This window comes from Xenopus laevis, chromosome 3L (assembly GCF_017654675.1).
Source record: "Xenopus laevis strain J_2021 chromosome 3L, Xenopus_laevis_v10.1, whole genome shotgun sequence".
In the NCBI taxonomy this organism is placed as follows: Eukaryota; Metazoa; Chordata; class Amphibia; order Anura; family Pipidae; genus Xenopus; species Xenopus laevis.
The window spans coordinates 82188323-82212813 of NC_054375.1; the positions used below are offsets into that span (position 1 = coordinate 82188323).

General features: G+C 33.2%; 1 protein-coding gene across 50 annotated transcripts in view; it reads left to right on the forward strand.

Moving 5' to 3' along the window:
• Positions 1 to 24491, forward strand: part of csmd1-a (CUB and Sushi multiple domains 1/integumentary mucin B.1) — a 263577-nt gene that overhangs the window by 201548 nt on the left and 37538 nt on the right. For 43 of the 50 annotated variants that reach the window (XM_041586464.1, XM_041586465.1, XM_041586482.1 and 40 more), the window contains 22 exons: positions 588 to 620; positions 1507 to 1539; positions 2426 to 2458; positions 3345 to 3377; positions 4264 to 4296; positions 5183 to 5215; positions 6102 to 6134; positions 7021 to 7053; positions 7940 to 7972; positions 8859 to 8891; positions 9778 to 9810; positions 10697 to 10729; positions 11616 to 11648; positions 12535 to 12567; positions 13454 to 13486; positions 13947 to 13955; positions 14374 to 14406; positions 14869 to 14877; positions 15749 to 15757; positions 16178 to 16210; positions 21873 to 21905; positions 22396 to 22434. In XM_041586464.1, the coding sequence (XP_041442398.1) occupies positions 588 to 620; positions 1507 to 1539; positions 2426 to 2458; positions 3345 to 3377; positions 4264 to 4296; positions 5183 to 5215; positions 6102 to 6134; positions 7021 to 7053; positions 7940 to 7972; positions 8859 to 8891; positions 9778 to 9810; positions 10697 to 10729; positions 11616 to 11648; positions 12535 to 12567; positions 13454 to 13486; positions 13947 to 13955; positions 14374 to 14406; positions 14869 to 14877; positions 15749 to 15757; positions 16178 to 16210; positions 21873 to 21905; positions 22396 to 22434 (660 nt within the window). The remainder of the gene's footprint in view (positions 1 to 587; positions 621 to 1506; positions 1540 to 2425; positions 2459 to 3344; positions 3378 to 4263; positions 4297 to 5182; positions 5216 to 6101; positions 6135 to 7020; positions 7054 to 7939; positions 7973 to 8858; positions 8892 to 9777; positions 9811 to 10696; positions 10730 to 11615; positions 11649 to 12534; positions 12568 to 13453; positions 13487 to 13946; positions 13956 to 14373; positions 14407 to 14868; positions 14878 to 15748; positions 15758 to 16177; positions 16211 to 21872; positions 21906 to 22395; positions 22435 to 24491) is intronic. The other 7 variants (XM_041586466.1, XM_041586474.1, XM_041586492.1 and 4 more) reach the window with 7 other exon arrangements.

Below are 24491 nucleotides of genomic sequence, written 5' to 3' on the forward strand. Positions count from 1 at the left end.
AATTCATGTTTTGAAAGCATGATAGACAACATACAGAAGTAAACTAAAACATATTGATACAATTCTTTTTCTGTATATTGAAATTGAAAAGGTACATTTTCAAAATGATCATCTTAAAAATCTTTGTGTTTCTTTTCCTAAACTACACTTAAATCTACAGTACCATCACGTAGGATTGGCCTTTATTCCTTTTTTCTTGCAATAGACCACATGATTTTCACTATGCATATATAACCAATCCATTACATTGGTTATGAAAAAATATAGGAGTCAAGCACAAGGGTATGGTAGAGAGGAAGTCAACTGGCCCGTTTATTATATATTAACTATAGCTGGATATTATTGGGGAACAAAGATGGGGGAAGTAATTGATATAAATATGCAAGCAAAAATCAAACTGCCTCCATTGTCTAGAGAAAGAGAAGCTCATACCCCTTACATTACTACTTGTAGACCAGGGGGCTCATGACAGTTTTATTCCAAGAATTTTCCTTTATTCTCCATTACATTCTCAATCACTATTTAAACAAACATACAAGACTTGTTTAAAACTGGAAACTTATTTGTTTATTAATGTACTTCTCCAGGAGAGTCAACACCTGCACCTTCAGAAACAACAGGTAATAGGAAATCTCCCATCACTGCTTAGTCGATACAATTCAACAGATTGTTTGTAGACTGTACACATAGTTTTTGCATTTGATAGTAGAGTACGCAATCAAAATATGCCATTTTTATATGTAGTACTTGCCAACAGGAAGAAAGGTGTGTAGATAATTATTTTAAAAAATGTTTTTCTCTTTTTTATTAAGTTTTAAAACTGTGCAAAATGAGGAAAAAATACATTCTCAAACGACTACAAAGCTTTTTGCAATATCGAAAGAAAAATACTGCTAGTTTTCCAATTTGTAATCGTAAGAATTCATGTTTTGAAAGCATGATAGACAACATACAGAAGTAAACTAAAACATATTGATACAATTCTTTTTCTGTATATTGAAATTGAAAAGGTACATTTTCAAAATGATCATCTTAAAAATCTTTGTGTTTCTTTTCCTAAACTACACTTAAATCTACAGTACCATCACGTAGGATTGGCCTTTATTCCTTTTTTCTTGCAATAGACCACATGATTTTCACTATGCATATATAACCAATCCATTACATTGGTTATGAAAAAATATAGGAGTCAAGCACAAGGGTATGGTAGAGAGGAAGTCAACTGGCCCGTTTATTATATATTAACTATAGCTGGATATTATTGGGGAACAAAGATGGGGGAAGTAATTGATATAAATATGCAAGCAAAAATCAAACTGCCTCCATTGTCTAGAGAAAGAGAAGCTCATACCCCTTACATTACTACTTGTAGACCAGGGGGCTCATGACAGTTTTATTCCAAGAATTTTCCTTTATTCTCCATTACATTCTCAATCACTATTTAAACAAACATACAAGACTTGTTTAAAACTGGAAACTTATTTGTTTATTAATGTACTTCTCCAGGAGAGTCAACACCTGCACCTTCAGAAACAACAGGTAATAGGAAATCTCCCATCACTGCTTAGTCGATACAATTCAACAGATTGTTTGTAGACTGTACACATAGTTTTTGCATTTGATAGTAGAGTACGCAATCAAAATATGCCATTTTTATATGTAGTACTTGCCAACAGGAAGAAAGGTGTGTAGATAATTATTTTAAAAAATGTTTTTCTCTTTTTTATTAAGTTTTAAAACTGTGCAAAATGAGGAAAAAATACATTCTCAAACGACTACAAAGCTTTTTGCAATATCGAAAGAAAAATACTGCTAGTTTTCCAATTTGTAATCGTAAGAATTCATGTTTTGAAAGCATGATAGACAACATACAGAAGTAAACTAAAACATATTGATACAATTCTTTTTCTGTATATTGAAATTGAAAAGGTACATTTTCAAAATGATCATCTTAAAAATCTTTGTGTTTCTTTTCCTAAACTACACTTAAATCTACAGTACCATCACGTAGGATTGGCCTTTATTCCTTTTTTCTTGCAATAGACCACATGATTTTCACTATGCATATATAACCAATCCATTACATTGGTTATGAAAAAATATAGGAGTCAAGCACAAGGGTATGGTAGAGAGGAAGTCAACTGGCCCGTTTATTATATATTAACTATAGCTGGATATTATTGGGGAACAAAGATGGGGGAAGTAATTGATATAAATATGCAAGCAAAAATCAAACTGCCTCCATTGTCTAGAGAAAGAGAAGCTCATACCCCTTACATTACTACTTGTAGACCAGGGGGCTCATGACAGTTTTATTCCAAGAATTTTCCTTTATTCTCCATTACATTCTCAATCACTATTTAAACAAACATACAAGACTTGTTTAAAACTGGAAACTTATTTGTTTATTAATGTACTTCTCCAGGAGAGTCAACACCTGCACCTTCAGAAACAACAGGTAATAGGAAATCTCCCATCACTGCTTAGTCGATACAATTCAACAGATTGTTTGTAGACTGTACACATAGTTTTTGCATTTGATAGTAGAGTACGCAATCAAAATATGCCATTTTTATATGTAGTACTTGCCAACAGGAAGAAAGGTGTGTAGATAATTATTTTAAAAAATGTTTTTCTCTTTTTTATTAAGTTTTAAAACTGTGCAAAATGAGGAAAAAATACATTCTCAAACGACTACAAAGCTTTTTGCAATATCGAAAGAAAAATACTGCTAGTTTTCCAATTTGTAATCGTAAGAATTCATGTTTTGAAAGCATGATAGACAACATACAGAAGTAAACTAAAACATATTGATACAATTCTTTTTCTGTATATTGAAATTGAAAAGGTACATTTTCAAAATGATCATCTTAAAAATCTTTGTGTTTCTTTTCCTAAACTACACTTAAATCTACAGTACCATCACGTAGGATTGGCCTTTATTCCTTTTTTCTTGCAATAGACCACATGATTTTCACTATGCATATATAACCAATCCATTACATTGGTTATGAAAAAATATAGGAGTCAAGCACAAGGGTATGGTAGAGAGGAAGTCAACTGGCCCGTTTATTATATATTAACTATAGCTGGATATTATTGGGGAACAAAGATGGGGGAAGTAATTGATATAAATATGCAAGCAAAAATCAAACTGCCTCCATTGTCTAGAGAAAGAGAAGCTCATACCCCTTACATTACTACTTGTAGACCAGGGGGCTCATGACAGTTTTATTCCAAGAATTTTCCTTTATTCTCCATTACATTCTCAATCACTATTTAAACAAACATACAAGACTTGTTTAAAACTGGAAACTTATTTGTTTATTAATGTACTTCTCCAGGAGAGTCAACACCTGCACCTTCAGAAACAACAGGTAATAGGAAATCTCCCATCACTGCTTAGTCGATACAATTCAACAGATTGTTTGTAGACTGTACACATAGTTTTTGCATTTGATAGTAGAGTACGCAATCAAAATATGCCATTTTTATATGTAGTACTTGCCAACAGGAAGAAAGGTGTGTAGATAATTATTTTAAAAAATGTTTTTCTCTTTTTTATTAAGTTTTAAAACTGTGCAAAATGAGGAAAAAATACATTCTCAAACGACTACAAAGCTTTTTGCAATATCGAAAGAAAAATACTGCTAGTTTTCCAATTTGTAATCGTAAGAATTCATGTTTTGAAAGCATGATAGACAACATACAGAAGTAAACTAAAACATATTGATACAATTCTTTTTCTGTATATTGAAATTGAAAAGGTACATTTTCAAAATGATCATCTTAAAAATCTTTGTGTTTCTTTTCCTAAACTACACTTAAATCTACAGTACCATCACGTAGGATTGGCCTTTATTCCTTTTTTCTTGCAATAGACCACATGATTTTCACTATGCATATATAACCAATCCATTACATTGGTTATGAAAAAATATAGGAGTCAAGCACAAGGGTATGGTAGAGAGGAAGTCAACTGGCCCGTTTATTATATATTAACTATAGCTGGATATTATTGGGGAACAAAGATGGGGGAAGTAATTGATATAAATATGCAAGCAAAAATCAAACTGCCTCCATTGTCTAGAGAAAGAGAAGCTCATACCCCTTACATTACTACTTGTAGACCAGGGGGCTCATGACAGTTTTATTCCAAGAATTTTCCTTTATTCTCCATTACATTCTCAATCACTATTTAAACAAACATACAAGACTTGTTTAAAACTGGAAACTTATTTGTTTATTAATGTACTTCTCCAGGAGAGTCAACACCTGCACCTTCAGAAACAACAGGTAATAGGAAATCTCCCATCACTGCTTAGTCGATACAATTCAACAGATTGTTTGTAGACTGTACACATAGTTTTTGCATTTGATAGTAGAGTACGCAATCAAAATATGCCATTTTTATATGTAGTACTTGCCAACAGGAAGAAAGGTGTGTAGATAATTATTTTAAAAAATGTTTTTCTCTTTTTTATTAAGTTTTAAAACTGTGCAAAATGAGGAAAAAATACATTCTCAAACGACTACAAAGCTTTTTGCAATATCGAAAGAAAAATACTGCTAGTTTTCCAATTTGTAATCGTAAGAATTCATGTTTTGAAAGCATGATAGACAACATACAGAAGTAAACTAAAACATATTGATACAATTCTTTTTCTGTATATTGAAATTGAAAAGGTACATTTTCAAAATGATCATCTTAAAAATCTTTGTGTTTCTTTTCCTAAACTACACTTAAATCTACAGTACCATCACGTAGGATTGGCCTTTATTCCTTTTTTCTTGCAATAGACCACATGATTTTCACTATGCATATATAACCAATCCATTACATTGGTTATGAAAAAATATAGGAGTCAAGCACAAGGGTATGGTAGAGAGGAAGTCAACTGGCCCGTTTATTATATATTAACTATAGCTGGATATTATTGGGGAACAAAGATGGGGGAAGTAATTGATATAAATATGCAAGCAAAAATCAAACTGCCTCCATTGTCTAGAGAAAGAGAAGCTCATACCCCTTACATTACTACTTGTAGACCAGGGGGCTCATGACAGTTTTATTCCAAGAATTTTCCTTTATTCTCCATTACATTCTCAATCACTATTTAAACAAACATACAAGACTTGTTTAAAACTGGAAACTTATTTGTTTATTAATGTACTTCTCCAGGAGAGTCAACACCTGCACCTTCAGAAACAACAGGTAATAGGAAATCTCCCATCACTGCTTAGTCGATACAATTCAACAGATTGTTTGTAGACTGTACACATAGTTTTTGCATTTGATAGTAGAGTACGCAATCAAAATATGCCATTTTTATATGTAGTACTTGCCAACAGGAAGAAAGGTGTGTAGATAATTATTTTAAAAAATGTTTTTCTCTTTTTTATTAAGTTTTAAAACTGTGCAAAATGAGGAAAAAATACATTCTCAAACGACTACAAAGCTTTTTGCAATATCGAAAGAAAAATACTGCTAGTTTTCCAATTTGTAATCGTAAGAATTCATGTTTTGAAAGCATGATAGACAACATACAGAAGTAAACTAAAACATATTGATACAATTCTTTTTCTGTATATTGAAATTGAAAAGGTACATTTTCAAAATGATCATCTTAAAAATCTTTGTGTTTCTTTTCCTAAACTACACTTAAATCTACAGTACCATCACGTAGGATTGGCCTTTATTCCTTTTTTCTTGCAATAGACCACATGATTTTCACTATGCATATATAACCAATCCATTACATTGGTTATGAAAAAATATAGGAGTCAAGCACAAGGGTATGGTAGAGAGGAAGTCAACTGGCCCGTTTATTATATATTAACTATAGCTGGATATTATTGGGGAACAAAGATGGGGGAAGTAATTGATATAAATATGCAAGCAAAAATCAAACTGCCTCCATTGTCTAGAGAAAGAGAAGCTCATACCCCTTACATTACTACTTGTAGACCAGGGGGCTCATGACAGTTTTATTCCAAGAATTTTCCTTTATTCTCCATTACATTCTCAATCACTATTTAAACAAACATACAAGACTTGTTTAAAACTGGAAACTTATTTGTTTATTAATGTACTTCTCCAGGAGAGTCAACACCTGCACCTTCAGAAACAACAGGTAATAGGAAATCTCCCATCACTGCTTAGTCGATACAATTCAACAGATTGTTTGTAGACTGTACACATAGTTTTTGCATTTGATAGTAGAGTACGCAATCAAAATATGCCATTTTTATATGTAGTACTTGCCAACAGGAAGAAAGGTGTGTAGATAATTATTTTAAAAAATGTTTTTCTCTTTTTTATTAAGTTTTAAAACTGTGCAAAATGAGGAAAAAATACATTCTCAAACGACTACAAAGCTTTTTGCAATATCGAAAGAAAAATACTGCTAGTTTTCCAATTTGTAATCGTAAGAATTCATGTTTTGAAAGCATGATAGACAACATACAGAAGTAAACTAAAACATATTGATACAATTCTTTTTCTGTATATTGAAATTGAAAAGGTACATTTTCAAAATGATCATCTTAAAAATCTTTGTGTTTCTTTTCCTAAACTACACTTAAATCTACAGTACCATCACGTAGGATTGGCCTTTATTCCTTTTTTCTTGCAATAGACCACATGATTTTCACTATGCATATATAACCAATCCATTACATTGGTTATGAAAAAATATAGGAGTCAAGCACAAGGGTATGGTAGAGAGGAAGTCAACTGGCCCGTTTATTATATATTAACTATAGCTGGATATTATTGGGGAACAAAGATGGGGGAAGTAATTGATATAAATATGCAAGCAAAAATCAAACTGCCTCCATTGTCTAGAGAAAGAGAAGCTCATACCCCTTACATTACTACTTGTAGACCAGGGGGCTCATGACAGTTTTATTCCAAGAATTTTCCTTTATTCTCCATTACATTCTCAATCACTATTTAAACAAACATACAAGACTTGTTTAAAACTGGAAACTTATTTGTTTATTAATGTACTTCTCCAGGAGAGTCAACACCTGCACCTTCAGAAACAACAGGTAATAGGAAATCTCCCATCACTGCTTAGTCGATACAATTCAACAGATTGTTTGTAGACTGTACACATAGTTTTTGCATTTGATAGTAGAGTACGCAATCAAAATATGCCATTTTTATATGTAGTACTTGCCAACAGGAAGAAAGGTGTGTAGATAATTATTTTAAAAAATGTTTTTCTCTTTTTTATTAAGTTTTAAAACTGTGCAAAATGAGGAAAAAATACATTCTCAAACGACTACAAAGCTTTTTGCAATATCGAAAGAAAAATACTGCTAGTTTTCCAATTTGTAATCGTAAGAATTCATGTTTTGAAAGCATGATAGACAACATACAGAAGTAAACTAAAACATATTGATACAATTCTTTTTCTGTATATTGAAATTGAAAAGGTACATTTTCAAAATGATCATCTTAAAAATCTTTGTGTTTCTTTTCCTAAACTACACTTAAATCTACAGTACCATCACGTAGGATTGGCCTTTATTCCTTTTTTCTTGCAATAGACCACATGATTTTCACTATGCATATATAACCAATCCATTACATTGGTTATGAAAAAATATAGGAGTCAAGCACAAGGGTATGGTAGAGAGGAAGTCAACTGGCCCGTTTATTATATATTAACTATAGCTGGATATTATTGGGGAACAAAGATGGGGGAAGTAATTGATATAAATATGCAAGCAAAAATCAAACTGCCTCCATTGTCTAGAGAAAGAGAAGCTCATACCCCTTACATTACTACTTGTAGACCAGGGGGCTCATGACAGTTTTATTCCAAGAATTTTCCTTTATTCTCCATTACATTCTCAATCACTATTTAAACAAACATACAAGACTTGTTTAAAACTGGAAACTTATTTGTTTATTAATGTACTTCTCCAGGAGAGTCAACACCTGCACCTTCAGAAACAACAGGTAATAGGAAATCTCCCATCACTGCTTAGTCGATACAATTCAACAGATTGTTTGTAGACTGTACACATAGTTTTTGCATTTGATAGTAGAGTACGCAATCAAAATATGCCATTTTTATATGTAGTACTTGCCAACAGGAAGAAAGGTGTGTAGATAATTATTTTAAAAAATGTTTTTCTCTTTTTTATTAAGTTTTAAAACTGTGCAAAATGAGGAAAAAATACATTCTCAAACGACTACAAAGCTTTTTGCAATATCGAAAGAAAAATACTGCTAGTTTTCCAATTTGTAATCGTAAGAATTCATGTTTTGAAAGCATGATAGACAACATACAGAAGTAAACTAAAACATATTGATACAATTCTTTTTCTGTATATTGAAATTGAAAAGGTACATTTTCAAAATGATCATCTTAAAAATCTTTGTGTTTCTTTTCCTAAACTACACTTAAATCTACAGTACCATCACGTAGGATTGGCCTTTATTCCTTTTTTCTTGCAATAGACCACATGATTTTCACTATGCATATATAACCAATCCATTACATTGGTTATGAAAAAATATAGGAGTCAAGCACAAGGGTATGGTAGAGAGGAAGTCAACTGGCCCGTTTATTATATATTAACTATAGCTGGATATTATTGGGGAACAAAGATGGGGGAAGTAATTGATATAAATATGCAAGCAAAAATCAAACTGCCTCCATTGTCTAGAGAAAGAGAAGCTCATACCCCTTACATTACTACTTGTAGACCAGGGGGCTCATGACAGTTTTATTCCAAGAATTTTCCTTTATTCTCCATTACATTCTCAATCACTATTTAAACAAACATACAAGACTTGTTTAAAACTGGAAACTTATTTGTTTATTAATGTACTTCTCCAGGAGAGTCAACACCTGCACCTTCAGAAACAACAGGTAATAGGAAATCTCCCATCACTGCTTAGTCGATACAATTCAACAGATTGTTTGTAGACTGTACACATAGTTTTTGCATTTGATAGTAGAGTACGCAATCAAAATATGCCATTTTTATATGTAGTACTTGCCAACAGGAAGAAAGGTGTGTAGATAATTATTTTAAAAAATGTTTTTCTCTTTTTTATTAAGTTTTAAAACTGTGCAAAATGAGGAAAAAATACATTCTCAAACGACTACAAAGCTTTTTGCAATATCGAAAGAAAAATACTGCTAGTTTTCCAATTTGTAATCGTAAGAATTCATGTTTTGAAAGCATGATAGACAACATACAGAAGTAAACTAAAACATATTGATACAATTCTTTTTCTGTATATTGAAATTGAAAAGGTACATTTTCAAAATGATCATCTTAAAAATCTTTGTGTTTCTTTTCCTAAACTACACTTAAATCTACAGTACCATCACGTAGGATTGGCCTTTATTCCTTTTTTCTTGCAATAGACCACATGATTTTCACTATGCATATATAACCAATCCATTACATTGGTTATGAAAAAATATAGGAGTCAAGCACAAGGGTATGGTAGAGAGGAAGTCAACTGGCCCGTTTATTATATATTAACTATAGCTGGATATTATTGGGGAACAAAGATGGGGGAAGTAATTGATATAAATATGCAAGCAAAAATCAAACTGCCTCCATTGTCTAGAGAAAGAGAAGCTCATACCCCTTACATTACTACTTGTAGACCAGGGGGCTCATGACAGTTTTATTCCAAGAATTTTCCTTTATTCTCCATTACATTCTCAATCACTATTTAAACAAACATACAAGACTTGTTTAAAACTGGAAACTTATTTGTTTATTAATGTACTTCTCCAGGAGAGTCAACACCTGCACCTTCAGAAACAACAGGTAATAGGAAATCTCCCATCACTGCTTAGTCGATACAATTCAACAGATTGTTTGTAGACTGTACACATAGTTTTTGCATTTGATAGTAGAGTACGCAATCAAAATATGCCATTTTTATATGTAGTACTTGCCAACAGGAAGAAAGGTGTGTAGATAATTATTTTAAAAAATGTTTTTCTCTTTTTTATTAAGTTTTAAAACTGTGCAAAATGAGGAAAAAATACATTCTCAAACGACTACAAAGCTTTTTGCAATATCGAAAGAAAAATACTGCTAGTTTTCCAATTTGTAATCGTAAGAATTCATGTTTTGAAAGCATGATAGACAACATACAGAAGTAAACTAAAACATATTGATACAATTCTTTTTCTGTATATTGAAATTGAAAAGGTACATTTTCAAAATGATCATCTTAAAAATCTTTGTGTTTCTTTTCCTAAACTACACTTAAATCTACAGTACCATCACGTAGGATTGGCCTTTATTCCTTTTTTCTTGCAATAGACCACATGATTTTCACTATGCATATATAACCAATCCATTACATTGGTTATGAAAAAATATAGGAGTCAAGCACAAGGGTATGGTAGAGAGGAAGTCAACTGGCCCGTTTATTATATATTAACTAGAGCTGGATATTATTGGGGAACAAAGATGGGGGAAGTAATTGATATAAATATGCAAGCAAAAATCAAACTGCCTCCATTGTCTAGAGAAAGAGAAGCTCATACCCCTTACATTACTACTTGTAGACCAGGGGGCTCATGACAGTTTTATTCCAAGAATTTTCCTTTATTCTCCATTACATTCTCAATCACTATTTAAACAAACATACAAGACTTGTTTAAAACTGGAAACTTATTTGTTTATTAATGTACTTCTCCAGGAGAGTCAACACCTGCACCTTCAGAAACAACAGGTAATAGGAAATCTCCCATCACTGCTTAGTCGATACAATTCAACAGATTGTTTGTAGACTGTACACATAGTTTTTGCATTTGATAGTAGAGTACGCAATCAAAATATGCCATTTTTATATGTAGTACTTGCCAACAGGAAGAAAGGTGTGTAGATAATTATTTTAAAAAATGTTTTTCTCTTTTTTATTAAGTTTTAAAACTGTGCAAAATGAGGAAAAAATACATTCTCAAACGACTACAAAGCTTTTTGCAATATCGAAAGAAAAATACTGCTAGTTTTCCAATTTGTAATCGTAAGAATTCATGTTTTGAAAGCATGATAGACAACATACAGAAGTAAACTAAAACATATTGATACAATTCTTTTTCTGTATATTGAAATTGAAAAGGTACATTTTCAAAATGATCATCTTAAAAATCTTTGTGTTTCTTTTCCTAAACTACACTTAAATCTACAGTACCATCACGTAGGATTGGCCTTTATTCCTTTTTTCTTGCAATAGACCACATGATTTTCACTATGCATATATAACCAATCCATTACATTGGTTATGAAAAAATATAGGAGTCAAGCACAAGGGTATGGTAGAGAGGAAGTCAACTGGCCCGTTTATTATATATTAACTATAGCTGGATATTATTGGGGAACAAAGATGGGGGAAGTAATTGATATAAATATGCAAGCAAAAATCAAACTGCCTCCATTGTCTAGAGAAAGAGAAGCTCATACCCCTTACATTACTACTTGTAGACCAGGGGGCTCATGACAGTTTTATTCCAAGAATTTTCCTTTATTCTCCATTACATTCTCAATCACTATTTAAACAAACATACAAGACTTGTTTAAAACTGGAAACTTATTTGTTTATTAATGTACTTCTCCAGGAGAGTCAACACCTGCACCTTCAGAAACAACAGGTAATAGGAAATCTCCCATCACTGCTTAGTCGATACAATTCAACAGATTGTTTGTAGACTGTACACATAGTTTTTGCATTTGATAGTAGAGTACGCAATCAAAATATGCCATTTTTATATGTAGTACTTGCCAACAGGAAGAAAGGTGTGTAGATAATTATTTTAAAAAATGTTTTTCTCTTTTTTATTAAGTTTTAAAACTGTGCAAAATGAGGAAAAAATACATTCTCAAACGACTACAAAGCTTTTTGCAATATCGAAAGAAAAATACTGCTAGTTTTCCAATTTGTAATCGTAAGAATTCATGTTTTGAAAGCATGATAGACAACATACAGAAGTAAACTAAAACATATTGATACAATTCTTTTTCTGTATATTGAAATTGAAAAGGTACATTTTCAAAATGATCATCTTAAAAATCTTTGTGTTTCTTTTCCTAAACTACACTTAAATCTACAGTACCATCACGTAGGATTGGCCTTTATTCCTTTTTTCTTGCAATAGACCACATGATTTTCACTATGCATATATAACCAATCCATTACATTGGTTATGAAAAAATATAGGAGTCAAGCACAAGGGTATGGTAGAGAGGAAGTCAACTGGCCCGTTTATTATATATTAACTAGAGCTGGATATTATTGGGGAACAAAGATGGGGGAAGTAATTGATATAAATATGCAAGCAAAAATCAAACTGCCTCCATTGTCTAGAGAAAGAGAAGCTCATACCCCTTACATTACTACTTGTAGACCAGGGGGCTCATGACAGTTTTATTCCAAGAATTTTCCTTTATTCTCCATTACATTCTCAATCACTATTTAAACAAACATACAAGACTTGTTTAAAACTGGAAACTTATTTGTTTATTAATGTACTTCTCCAGGAGAGTCAACACCTGCACCTTCAGAAACAACAGGTAATAGGAAATCTCCCATCACTGCTTAGTCGATACAATTCAACAGATTGTTTGTAGACTGTACACATAGTTTTTGCATTTGATAGTAGAGTACGCAATCAAAATATGCCATTTTTATATGTAGTACTTGCCAACAGGAAGAAAGGTGTGTAGATAATTATTTTAAAAAATGTTTTTCTCTTTTTTATTAAGTTTTAAAACTGTGCAAAATGAGGAAAAAATACATTCTCAAACGACTACAAAGCTTTTTGCAATATCGAAAGAAAAATACTGCTAGTTTTCCAATTTGTAATCGTAAGAATTCATGTTTTGAAAGCATGATAGACAACATACAGAAGTAAACTAAAACATATTGATACAATTCTTTTTCTGTATATTGAAATTGAAAAGGTACATTTTCAAAATGATCATCTTAAAAATCTTTGTGTTTCTTTTCCTAAACTACACTTAAATCTACAGTACCATCACGTAGGATTGGCCTTTATTCCTTTTTTCTTGCAATAGACCACATGATTTTCACTATGCATATATAACCAATCCATTACATTGGTTATGAAAAAATATAGGAGTCAAGCACAAGGGTATGGTAGAGAGGAAGTCAACTGGCCCGTTTATTATATATTAACTAGAGCTGGATATTATTGGGGAACAAAGATGGGGGAAGTAATTGATATAAATATGCAAGCAAAAATCAAACTGCCTCCATTGTCTAGAGAAAGAGAAGCTCATACCCCTTACATTACTACTTGTAGACCAGGGGGCTCATGACAGTTTTATTCCAAGAATTTTCCTTTATTCTCCATTACATTCTCAATCACTATTTAAACAAACATACAAGACTTGTTTAAAACTGGAAACTTATTTGTTTATTAATGTACTTCTCCAGGAGAGTCAACACCTGCACCTTCAGAAACAACAGGTAATAGGAAATCTCCCATCACTGCTTAGTCGATACAATTCAACAGATTGTTTGTAGACTGTACACATAGTTTTTGCATTTGATAGTAGAGTACGCAATCAAAATATGCCATTTTTATATGTAGTACTTGCCAACAGGAAGAAAGGTGTGTAGATAATTATTTTAAAAAATGTTTTTCTCTTTTTTATTAAGTTTTAAAACTGTGCAAAATGAGGAAAAAATACATTCTCAAACGACTACAAAGCTTTTTGCAATATCGAAAGAAAAATACTGCTAGTTTTCCAATTTGTAATCGTAAGAATTCATGTTTTGAAAGCATGATAGACAACATACAGAAGTAAACTAAAACATATTGATACAATTCTTTTTCTGTATTTTGAAATTGAAAAGGTACATTTTCAGTATTATCATCTTAAAAATCTTTTTTTTTCTTTTTCCTAAACTACACTTAAATCTACAGTACCATCAGGTAGGATTGTCCTTTATTCCTTTTTTCTTGCAATAGACCACATGATTTTCAATATGCATATATAACCAATCCATTACATTGATTATGAAAAAATATAGGAGTCAAGCACAAGGTTATGGTAGAGAGGAAGTCAACTGGCTCTTTTATTATATATTAACTATAGCTGGATATTATTGGGGAACAGAGATGGGGGAAGTAATTGATATAAATTTGCAAGCAAAAATCAAACTGCCTACATTGTCTAGAGAAAGAGAAGCTCACACCCCTTACATTACTGCTTGTAGACCATGGGGCTCATGACAGTATTATTCCAAGAATTTTCCTTTATTCTCCATTACATTGTCAATCACTATTTAAACAAACATACAAGACTTGTTTAAAACTGGAAACTTATTAGTTTATTAATGTACTTCTCCAGGAGAGTCAACACCTGCACCTTCAGAAACAACAGGTAATAGGAAATCTCCCATCACTGCTTAGTCGATACAATTCAACAGATTGTTTTTAGACTGTACACTTAGTTTTTGCATTTGATAGTAGAGCATGCAATCAAAATATGCAGTTTTTATATGTTGTAGTTGCCAACAGGAAGACAGGTGTGTAGATAATTATTTTGAAAAATGTTTGTCTCTGTTTTAAAAAAGTTTTAAAACTGTGCAAAATGAGGAAAAAACTACATTCTCAAACAACTACAAAGCTTCTTGCAATATCGAAAGAAAAATACTGCTAATTTTCTAATTTGTATTTGTAAGAATTCATGTTTTGAAAGCATGATTGACAACATACAGAAGAAAACTAAAACATATTGATACAATCCTTTTTCTGTATATTGAAATTGAAAAGGTACATTTAGAAGAATTATCAACTTAAAAAACGTTTTTTTTCTTTTCCTAAACTACACTTAAATCTGCAGTACCATCAGGTAGGATTGTCCTTTATTCCTTTTTTCTTGCAATAGACCACATGATTTTCAATATGCATATATAACCAATCCATTACATTGATTATGAAAAAATATGAGTCAAATACAATGGTATGGTAGAGAGGAAGTCAACTGGCCCTTTTATTATATATTAACTATAGCTGCATATTATTGGGGAACAGAGATGGGGGAAGTAATTGATATAAATTTGCAAGCAAAAATCAAACTGCCTCCATTGTCTAGAGAAAGAGAAGCTCATACACCTTATATTCCTGCTTGTAGACCATGGGGCTCATGACAGTTTTATTCCAAGAATTTTCCTGTATTCTCCTTTACATTCTCAAATACTATTTAAACGAATATACAAGACTTATTTGTTTACTAATTAGTCAACACCTGCACCTTCAGAAACAACAGGTAATAGGAAATCTCCCATCACTGCTTAGTCAATACAATTAAACAGATTGTTTGTAGACTGTACACTTAGTTTTTGCATTTGATACTAGAGCATGCAATCAAAATATGCTGTTTTTATATGTTGTAGTTTCCAACAGGAAGACAGGTGTTTAGATAATTATTTTGAAAAATGTTTCTCTTTTTTATAAAGTTTTAAAACTGTGCAAAATGAGGAAAAAAATACATTCCTAAACGATTACAAAGCTTCCTGCAATATTGAAAGAAAAATGCTGCTAATTTTTTAATTTGTATTTGTAAGAATTCATGTTTTGAAAGTATGATTGACAACATACAGAAGAAAACTACAACATATTGATACAATCCTGTTTCTGTATATTGAAATTGAAAAGGTAAATTTTCAGAATTATCATCTTAAAAAACTTTTTTTCCCCCTAAACTACACTTAAATCTACAGTACCATCAGGTAGGATTGTCCTTTATTCCTTTTTTCTTGCAATAGACCTCATGATTTTCAATATGCATATATAACCCATGCATTACATTGATTATAAAAAAAATATAGGAGCAAAGCACAAGGGTATGTTAGAGATGCAGTCAACTGGCCCCTTTTTTTATATATTAACTACAGCTGGATATTATTGGGGAACAAAGATGGGGGGAGTAATTGATATGAATTTGTAAGCAAAAATCAAACTGCCTCCATTGTCTAGAGAAAGAGAAGCTCATACTACTTACATTCCTACTTGTAGACCATGGGGCTCATGACAGTTTTATTCCAAGAATTTTCCTGTATTCTCCATTACATTCTCAAATACTATTTAAACTAATATACAAGACTTGTTGAAAGCTGGAAACTTATTTGTTTATTAATTTACTTCTCCAGGAGAGTCAACACCTGCACCTTCAGAAACAACAGGTAATCGGAAATCTCCCATCACTGCTTAGTCGATACAATTAAACAGATTGTTTGATAGTAGAGCATGCAATCAAAATATGCAGTTTTTATATGTTGTAGTCGCCAACAGGAAGACAGGTGTGTAGATAATTATTTTGAAAAATGTTTCTCTTTTTTCTAAAGTTTTAAAACCTTTCAAAATGAGGAAAAAACTTTCCTCATCAGTTATGGGAGAGTTCAGGCTTTCTAATTCTAGTTGGGACAGTTTGACCTTGAGATTCTGCTGAAGGAAAGTCATTCTCTGTTGTTCAGTGGGTTGTTGATTAGGTGGAATTTTGTTATGTAAATTATAAAGTGACAAGTAACAGTTTCTAAATGCCTCTGTTATGTCCTCTGGAGAGTACACCAATTGTCCATTCCCCATATCTATGGAAGGCATGGCTGTTTGGGCTAACTGTTCTCTTAGTTTCTTTGCTAACAGGGTATGTGGTTTATCCCCACTCTCATAATATCACTGTTTAAGCCATCGTAGTGCTTTTTCAGTGTCCACCAAAAGCAGAGAGCTAAGATTTCTGTGTGCCTGTGTGATCATTTGACATAGCTGCCTAGTGCCTAGTGACTCATTGAAGCACCAATAGGGAGATCTCCAAGGTGGGTGTGTCAGGTCTACTTCCAATATAACTGCTGAGTGATCAGTCCATGATGTAGGCAGAATATCGGATGTATCCTTTATGCATCTCTAAGGTCTAGTTTTCGGATTAACTGGCAGAGTTTTTTGGACTGCTCAGACACCTCCGTATTCAGGGGTGGGGTAGACCGATCCCTTAGCTCTGAAAATGGTAAATTGAAGTCTCTGCCTATTATGATAGGGGTTCGGTAGTCCCCTCTAGCTTTTGTCAATTTGGAGCAGAGAAATTTTAATTATTCTGGGTTTTCCTCTCAGGGATTCAAAATTAAAAACCCCACCTTTTTTGCGGTAGACCTTGGGGTATATGTTAGATTTCAATGCTGACTCATCTGAGAGCTTGAAATGTGTCTCTTATAAGAGCAAGATCTGGCCTAAGTTTGTGTAGTTCACGGATGACCAAATATCATTTAAGTACGTGTGGAATTCTCTCCCTGAATCAGTTGTACAGGCTGATACATTAGATAGCTTTAAGAAGGGGACTCACAGCTCCTTTACCTCATCTAGTAACCAGTAAAACCAACTAGGAAGGCAGCAAGGAGAGAAAGCTCCCCCTCCAAAGGAATGCAGAGAACAAACTTACAGAACGGCAGGAGCTTTGATAGTGTCTGTGGGAGGAGGGGCTGCTAGCGCAGCTGTAGAGCAGGCAGAATGTAGAAAAGTGAAAGTAATTGCTTCCCTGCAAACCAGGGCCGGAACTAGGGGTAGGCAGAGTAGGCACGTGCCTAGGGCGCAAAGGTGGAGGGGCGCCAGGCACGTACTTACTCCTACCCCTAGTCCGGTCCCTTCACTGCCGACCGCGAGTACGCGAACGCATGCGTCGATTTGCGCATGCGCAGAAGCGTCTATGCGCTCACGCGTCTATGCGCTGAAGCGTCTTTTCGCGCATGTGCAGAAGCGTGCAACTAGCCGGCGCAGCGGCCGGGCAGCCTGCCTAGGGCGCCTGCTAGGCTTGGCCCTGCTCTGCTGCAAACCATGTGACCTCTCTCCTCCAAACATCACACGCATGGGCAGAGAGGGGAGGGGGAATGTACAGCTAGATTCTCATGTCGTAGTGCGACCTGGCTTTTCATTACAGAGTGGCTGCCTCCAAGCACACAGGTAATGCTGTGCCTGCTGTTAGAGCAGCACAGGATGAATGTGTAATGAGCAGAAATGGAAGCCCCCATGACAAAATACAAACTAAAATAACTTATGCATGGATTTGTGGATTAACATTTTATTTGCCAGACAGTGTTTATGGATGTGTGTTTTTTATAAAAATGCAAAAAAAAACAAAAAAAAAAGTTTAAAATGACGACAGATTCCCTTTAAACAATCTAGCTATATTGCCTCCAGACTTTAATCTAGACCATAAGTTTTCAAAAAGAATGTATCTATCCTAAGTAGGGAGATAGGTGTGTTCCTAAAATACATGCATCCTGTACTTAAGTGAGCTAAATAGCTTTAAATAAACAACATTTGTATAAACCATCGTAAAGTAAATCAAAAACATTAACTGCAACATATTAGGAGAGAGAAAACACAACTGCCTATATCGGATTACATTAAGCCCTTTGCAGCCTTAAATGGTTGTGTCCCAGAAGCTTCCAGAGCACTCAAATGTGGAGATAAAGTGTTTTGTACTCACACAACCTCTGTGACTCTGGACCTGTCTTCTCTTGAGGTCATGGGTCTGAATATATGAACAGTATGGAGCAGGATGATTGACTGTCTCAAGCAGAAACAGGAGGGGTGCTCTGATTGATGATTTTGGCTTTGTATTATGGGGTCCCCAGCCATTTCCCCTTTTGAACTCTGGTACCTGGGTGAGGAGGCCCTTGAATTCAGGTGTCGCTCATTGTCGGAGTCCTCTGCGCCATCTTGGATCTCTCGATGAGAGGCCACCGGGGTTTTTTGCAGATATGGCGACATTGTGCCTGCCTGCTCTTTGGTTCTGCGTCTCCCCATAGAGCGGTTGGTTTCCCACACCTGCTAATGTGCTCGGTGCTTGGGAATGAAGGTGTAAATTGGTTTATTAGCAAGCAATGTTAAGATGGGTCACGGAGCTCTACGGAGATACGTCGGCTCTCACTCCATGCCGCGCATGCGCCCCCCCTTAAAATGAATCTTAATCTTAATAGAAAAGAGAAAATGTTTAGATTTACCATTTTCATAAGATATAGAATTATATTAAGCATTGAAAATACTAAAGAATAGCAAACTCTTTGTTCTGTATTTTTAAGAAAAATATATATTTTAGATGTTTAATTATATTATATTTGTTAGCTGTCCTAGGACACCTTTGCATCTTTCTGTTTCTTATTGCATCAGTCCCTGTGTTGGTCCTTGAATACATGCAAAATGGTGCCCATTAATTATGAAATAACTAATACTAAAACTACTGATATAATTGTACAGGAATGGGACCTGTTAACTAGAATGTTCAGGACCTAGAATTTTCTTGATAATAGATATTTCCATAATTTGTATCTTCATAGCTTAAGTCTACTAGAAAATCATGTAAACATTAGATAAATCCAATTGGCTATTTAACTATATCTTAGTTAGGATCAAGTACAATATAATGTTATATTATTATAGGAAAAAAAGAAAATAATTTTTCAAAAAATTATTTGGTTAAAATGGGACAATGGAGATGGCCTTTCTATAATTCAGAACTTTCTGGATTATGGGTTTCCAGATACCAGATCAGTTGTAGAAGTAGCTATTTTAGTTAATACTGTTTCTTTATAAAGACATGTTAATATAAAATATTTTTACTGAGAATCGGAATACTCTTTTTTATAATATTTTTTATATGATTTAACAGAAATATTTAGTTAATTATTTATTCATTGTTTTAAAAACTCAAAATGGATTGTGAACTATGTTACAAAGTTACTGTTATACACTCTATATTGCATAATAACCAACCAACATCAAGTTTTATAGCTGTTTATTAACTTTTGCATGTTTAATTTAACAGTATTAGAAACTCTTACACCTATAGAAACTATTCTGTGATATAAATTCAGAAATTTTGTATATTTAGATAAACATGGACAATTTTAAAGAAAATTATAATTGACACTGAAATTTTAGCATTTCTGCACTTTGCAGAGCAATGGTATTGTGCATAGATCTTACCCTAACTGATCTTTAGGATGAACCCCCTCGTCACTGCTCCAGGTTCCCCTGTTTGGAAACCCCTTTCTAACTGGTTGGGGTGTTTGTGATGCTAAAACACACAAAAAGGCTGACAGTATTTATTAAACTGTGTAAAATATTTTACTGAAAAAGTAAATGTCAGAAAAATCAGTGTGGGCTAAAATCTGTTATCCCCATAATAATGATCTAAACCCATATTTTAAATGTTTGTAAATCATGAGAAAAAATGATTGCAAATGTAAAAGTGTTGATATCTTTATTAAGTGGATTATTTATCAAAGGTCGGGTTTGTGATGTTTATGAGTTTTTTTATACCTCAATTAAATTCACAACTTGAATAATTGCTATATTTATGAAAACACTTGAATGTTAAAAACCTGAACTTGAATACTCAAATTAATCGAGTTTTCAAGTGCAACACACCAAAAAAAAACCTTGAAAATTATGAAGGCTGAAAACATCTTCAAATGGTTCAAGAGACATCTGCCATTGACTTCTACATGACCCCAACAAGTTTTAGCTGGAGTGTTTTCAGAATTCAGGCTTATTGAACCTTCAGGGCATAATCCATCTCTGAAAATGTAAGGTTTTATTCTCCCAAAAAACTTGAGTTTTTACTGAAAGTATCCTTGAAAAACGTGACTTATTTGGGTAAAACAAAATTCGACCTTTAATAAATAACCCCTTTAGTTCATACAAGCAAAAAATTATTGGGTAAAAAAGTAAGCAAAAATAGTGTAAAAAAACAGAACACCTTTATACAGGTTTTACATAGTTTTTTTTACACAAGAATTGTACATGAGAAGGCTTGTTTATCAAATTTGGATTAGTAAGATTTAGAGGGTTTTTAATAAAAAAAACCTTGAAAACTTAAAAGTTTTTGCTAGGATACCTCCCATTGACTTCTAAATGGACTTGCAAGCTTTTAGATGCCGAAGTTTTCCGCATTTTAAAATTTAGTGTGATAAATATTGAATGTTCAAATTTTGGAATCTCTAATCTGAATTTGTGAGTATTAGCACAAAAAAACTGTATAAATAGTGGTAGAAAATTGAACATTGATATATCAGCTTATTGGCCAGTAAGATCACTAAGTCAGGAAGAATAGTCCCAACCAGCTCCTATTCCCACATATAGCAGATAGACAGGAGCCGACAACCACGGATAGTGTTTAAGATAAAAAGACATCTTTATTTCCAAGCATCTTTAAAAACACAAACAGGCATCCTCTTGGAGCTCTTTAGCTAAACCATGTCGTGTCTAGTCACCTGACGCGTTTCGTGCCTCTCTTTGGCACTTCATCAGAGGTGGAGTCTAGTCCTAGCTCTCTGCCTTATATAGTGAGTACAATCAAAACAACATACCCTTTAAAATTTGCATATTACACTTATGGTTTGTTATCAGGCTATCAATTTACTATATAATCATGGGGACATGAATCAAATTAATACAATCATCGGAATCCAAATTGGGGACTGTTTTTATCCATATATACTTTTAATTTAATTTAATTCACTTTAGTTTAAAGAAAACATGAAACCTCCCAATCACTATTTAACCCCTGTGGGAGGCGTGTCTTCTATTCCCACATAGTCAGAGTCCCACAGACAGTCCTGTCCATACAAGAGACAATTTTCAGCTTGTAGCATGGTGATACAGCTTAGTTATTATACTCCCATTCAGTTGTGGTCTGCTGTTTGTGCAATTAGAAAGTAACTGCAAGGAAGTCTAGAATACAGAGAAACTAGGATCATGTTGAGTAGGGCTATAAATACCTAGCATTATTTTTTTTAATATAGATACTTATGGATGTAAAGTAATATTTATAATCTATACTTTTATTTCCAGAGCTGAGAATCATCCCACCAGAAGTATCTACAGGTAAACTATTAAATCATGTTTGTATCTACAAGTTTTCATGTCTTTGATTATCAAATATCTATAAGTAAATGATTATAGCAATTTAGTAAATTTAGCACACCATGGTGTATGCAAAAGCAAAAAATACATAAACAGCAATATATCTATATTACAAACAATAGCATGTACATACCATCAGTGTTTGAAAATGCAAATTAGCAAATATGTTAAAGTAGACACATTGTGCAAAAGGTGAGAAACCCCAACATTTCGAATAACCTTTTTTTTTTTAAGGGATTGCACACACCATGGTGTGTTAAATTTACTAAGGTGATTACATTAGAATGTGTTTTGTTCCGTTTTGGTTATAATTGACCTAAGGAAAGTTACTCTGTACGCACAATAATATACTTAAATGTCTCTAGTATGGAGTATAAAAAAATAACATTTTATATGTGTGCCTTCATTACTATGTAATTTGTTCAATGATAATTGCAAACCAATATTATAGTTGCAGTGCCAGTAACAACTGGACAGATAACTCCTGCAGGTAAGAATGTTTACGTAATATACTCATTATGATTTTCTCATTTGTTTTTGTTCTTATAAAAAATTACTTATCAAGTATAATATTCATAATAATTTGGATTGTATTGAATAATTTGGATTTTTAAAAAAATGTTTTTGACGACTTTTCTTTTGAGACTACACCTCAGAACTCTCATTGAATAAAACTTACTTCCATTGTCCAATGATTTCTTGAAGATATTTAGGTCTTAAAGACCTCTTACTTTTCCTATTGTGCATTCACCAATCTTTCTCAGTGATTTTGCCTTTCTTTTCCAGTAATTTTGCAGTAATTTAGCCAGTATCCAGTATCCTATTTTGTCTCAATCTCCATTATATCTTCTCCTTATTTTTTTTCCAAATAACCCTTCTAACTTCTTGTTACGAAAGCACATACCTCTGCTATAGCACAGCACTCAACCATTAAAGAACACTATGCTTCTAGTTATGATTTTCATGTTATCTCTGTGCTCCACAAGTTGAAAATATATAAAAAATGTTTTTACTGGTAATAAGAGGGATGATATTGTAATTATAATCACAGAAATAGAGTATTTTATCAATAAACCCCAGAGCGGTAAGGTACAACTACAAGGCAGAAATTAATATGCTTCCTTGTACCAACACACACATCATAGTTTGGAGGTAAAGGCAACATGGTAACAAATAACAGACCTGTCATTTGCACTAATATAGTAGAATGATGACACACAGGATGTGTTCATCAGGATATTCAGCTGGTGGAAACGCATCCAAAACCATCCCAATCAGCTTCTTTTGACTTTGGTGGGATCTACCTGTCACCTTTTGTTTATGCCCAAACACATGCATGCAAATATTTTAAGACCAAGAGCAATCTGTAATAACAGTATTAAGCAATGCCCAGTAAAGTCAGTGGGATGTCACAGGTACAATTGATGTGTATTTATATAGCTTCAATCATACATGTTAATTAACATGTATCAGAAAGAGCTACTTAGCATATTTTAAAATGTTGTATATTGCTTTTTCATAAGGCCTACACCAATAATTACAATTTTGATTGCAAATAATTTCTAAACACACCATTAGAACAACAACCACAAAAATTCCAAGCACTGACTTAATAAAGGTTGTAAATACATGCCCTCTAGTAGGCAAAATAGGTAGACTATACTCTAGGTAATATACTCTTGCAGTTAAAAAAACACTTTTATTCTTAATATATTAATAATTAATATATATTGAGAGCCTATGATTACGTGCTGGGGACGTAGGTAATGTGTTATCTGTGCTATCAGTATGGGGACAACATATTTTTTGATATAATTGGAATAAAATAGTTGTACAAGAGTTTATATTGAGTGGCAAATCAATCCTGGCATGAAAAGCAGGGTAAAATAGTGTTAAAAATGAGGCAGCACTCCTCATGTTAATCCTCCTAATAGTAAAGAAACTTCAGAAAACATGTACAGTATATTAACTATGAGACTGATTGATCATCAGTGTTTTTTACCATGTGGTAACAATAGTTACTGCATGGTGAAACTTTATAGATCTTACAGATTTAACCATTTATTTATTAATTAAAATAATTATCTGAACTCTATTTCACTTGATCCATGTCTGATTCTGAGTAGTGCTGAAGCAAATATTTTTACATAAATGCAAATGGCTTTGATCTATGCTCCTCAGCTATTCCATTCTCTGCCTGCCATATGCTCCCGGGGTGTGACATACTCTGTCAACCTGCATACCCAATACTATGCTGCCTATGTGTGCCCTACTGTGCCTGCCCTATGCAACCTGTGTGTGCAATATTTTGTCTGCCCTGTGCTCCCTGTGTGTGCCATACTCTGCCTGTGGGACATGGGCCTTGTAGGGGAATGTTCTGGGAGTTTGTTAGCATTTTGAAATTGTTGTTAGGGGCTCTATGAGTGTTTAACTATCGGTGTAAGGGTATGTCTTAATATTACATAACTTTTTTTTACATGTGAGTGATGAGTAAAACCTTGGAACCACAGAAGGACAGCACTGGTCTAGAGCAACCACAGCTTGTAT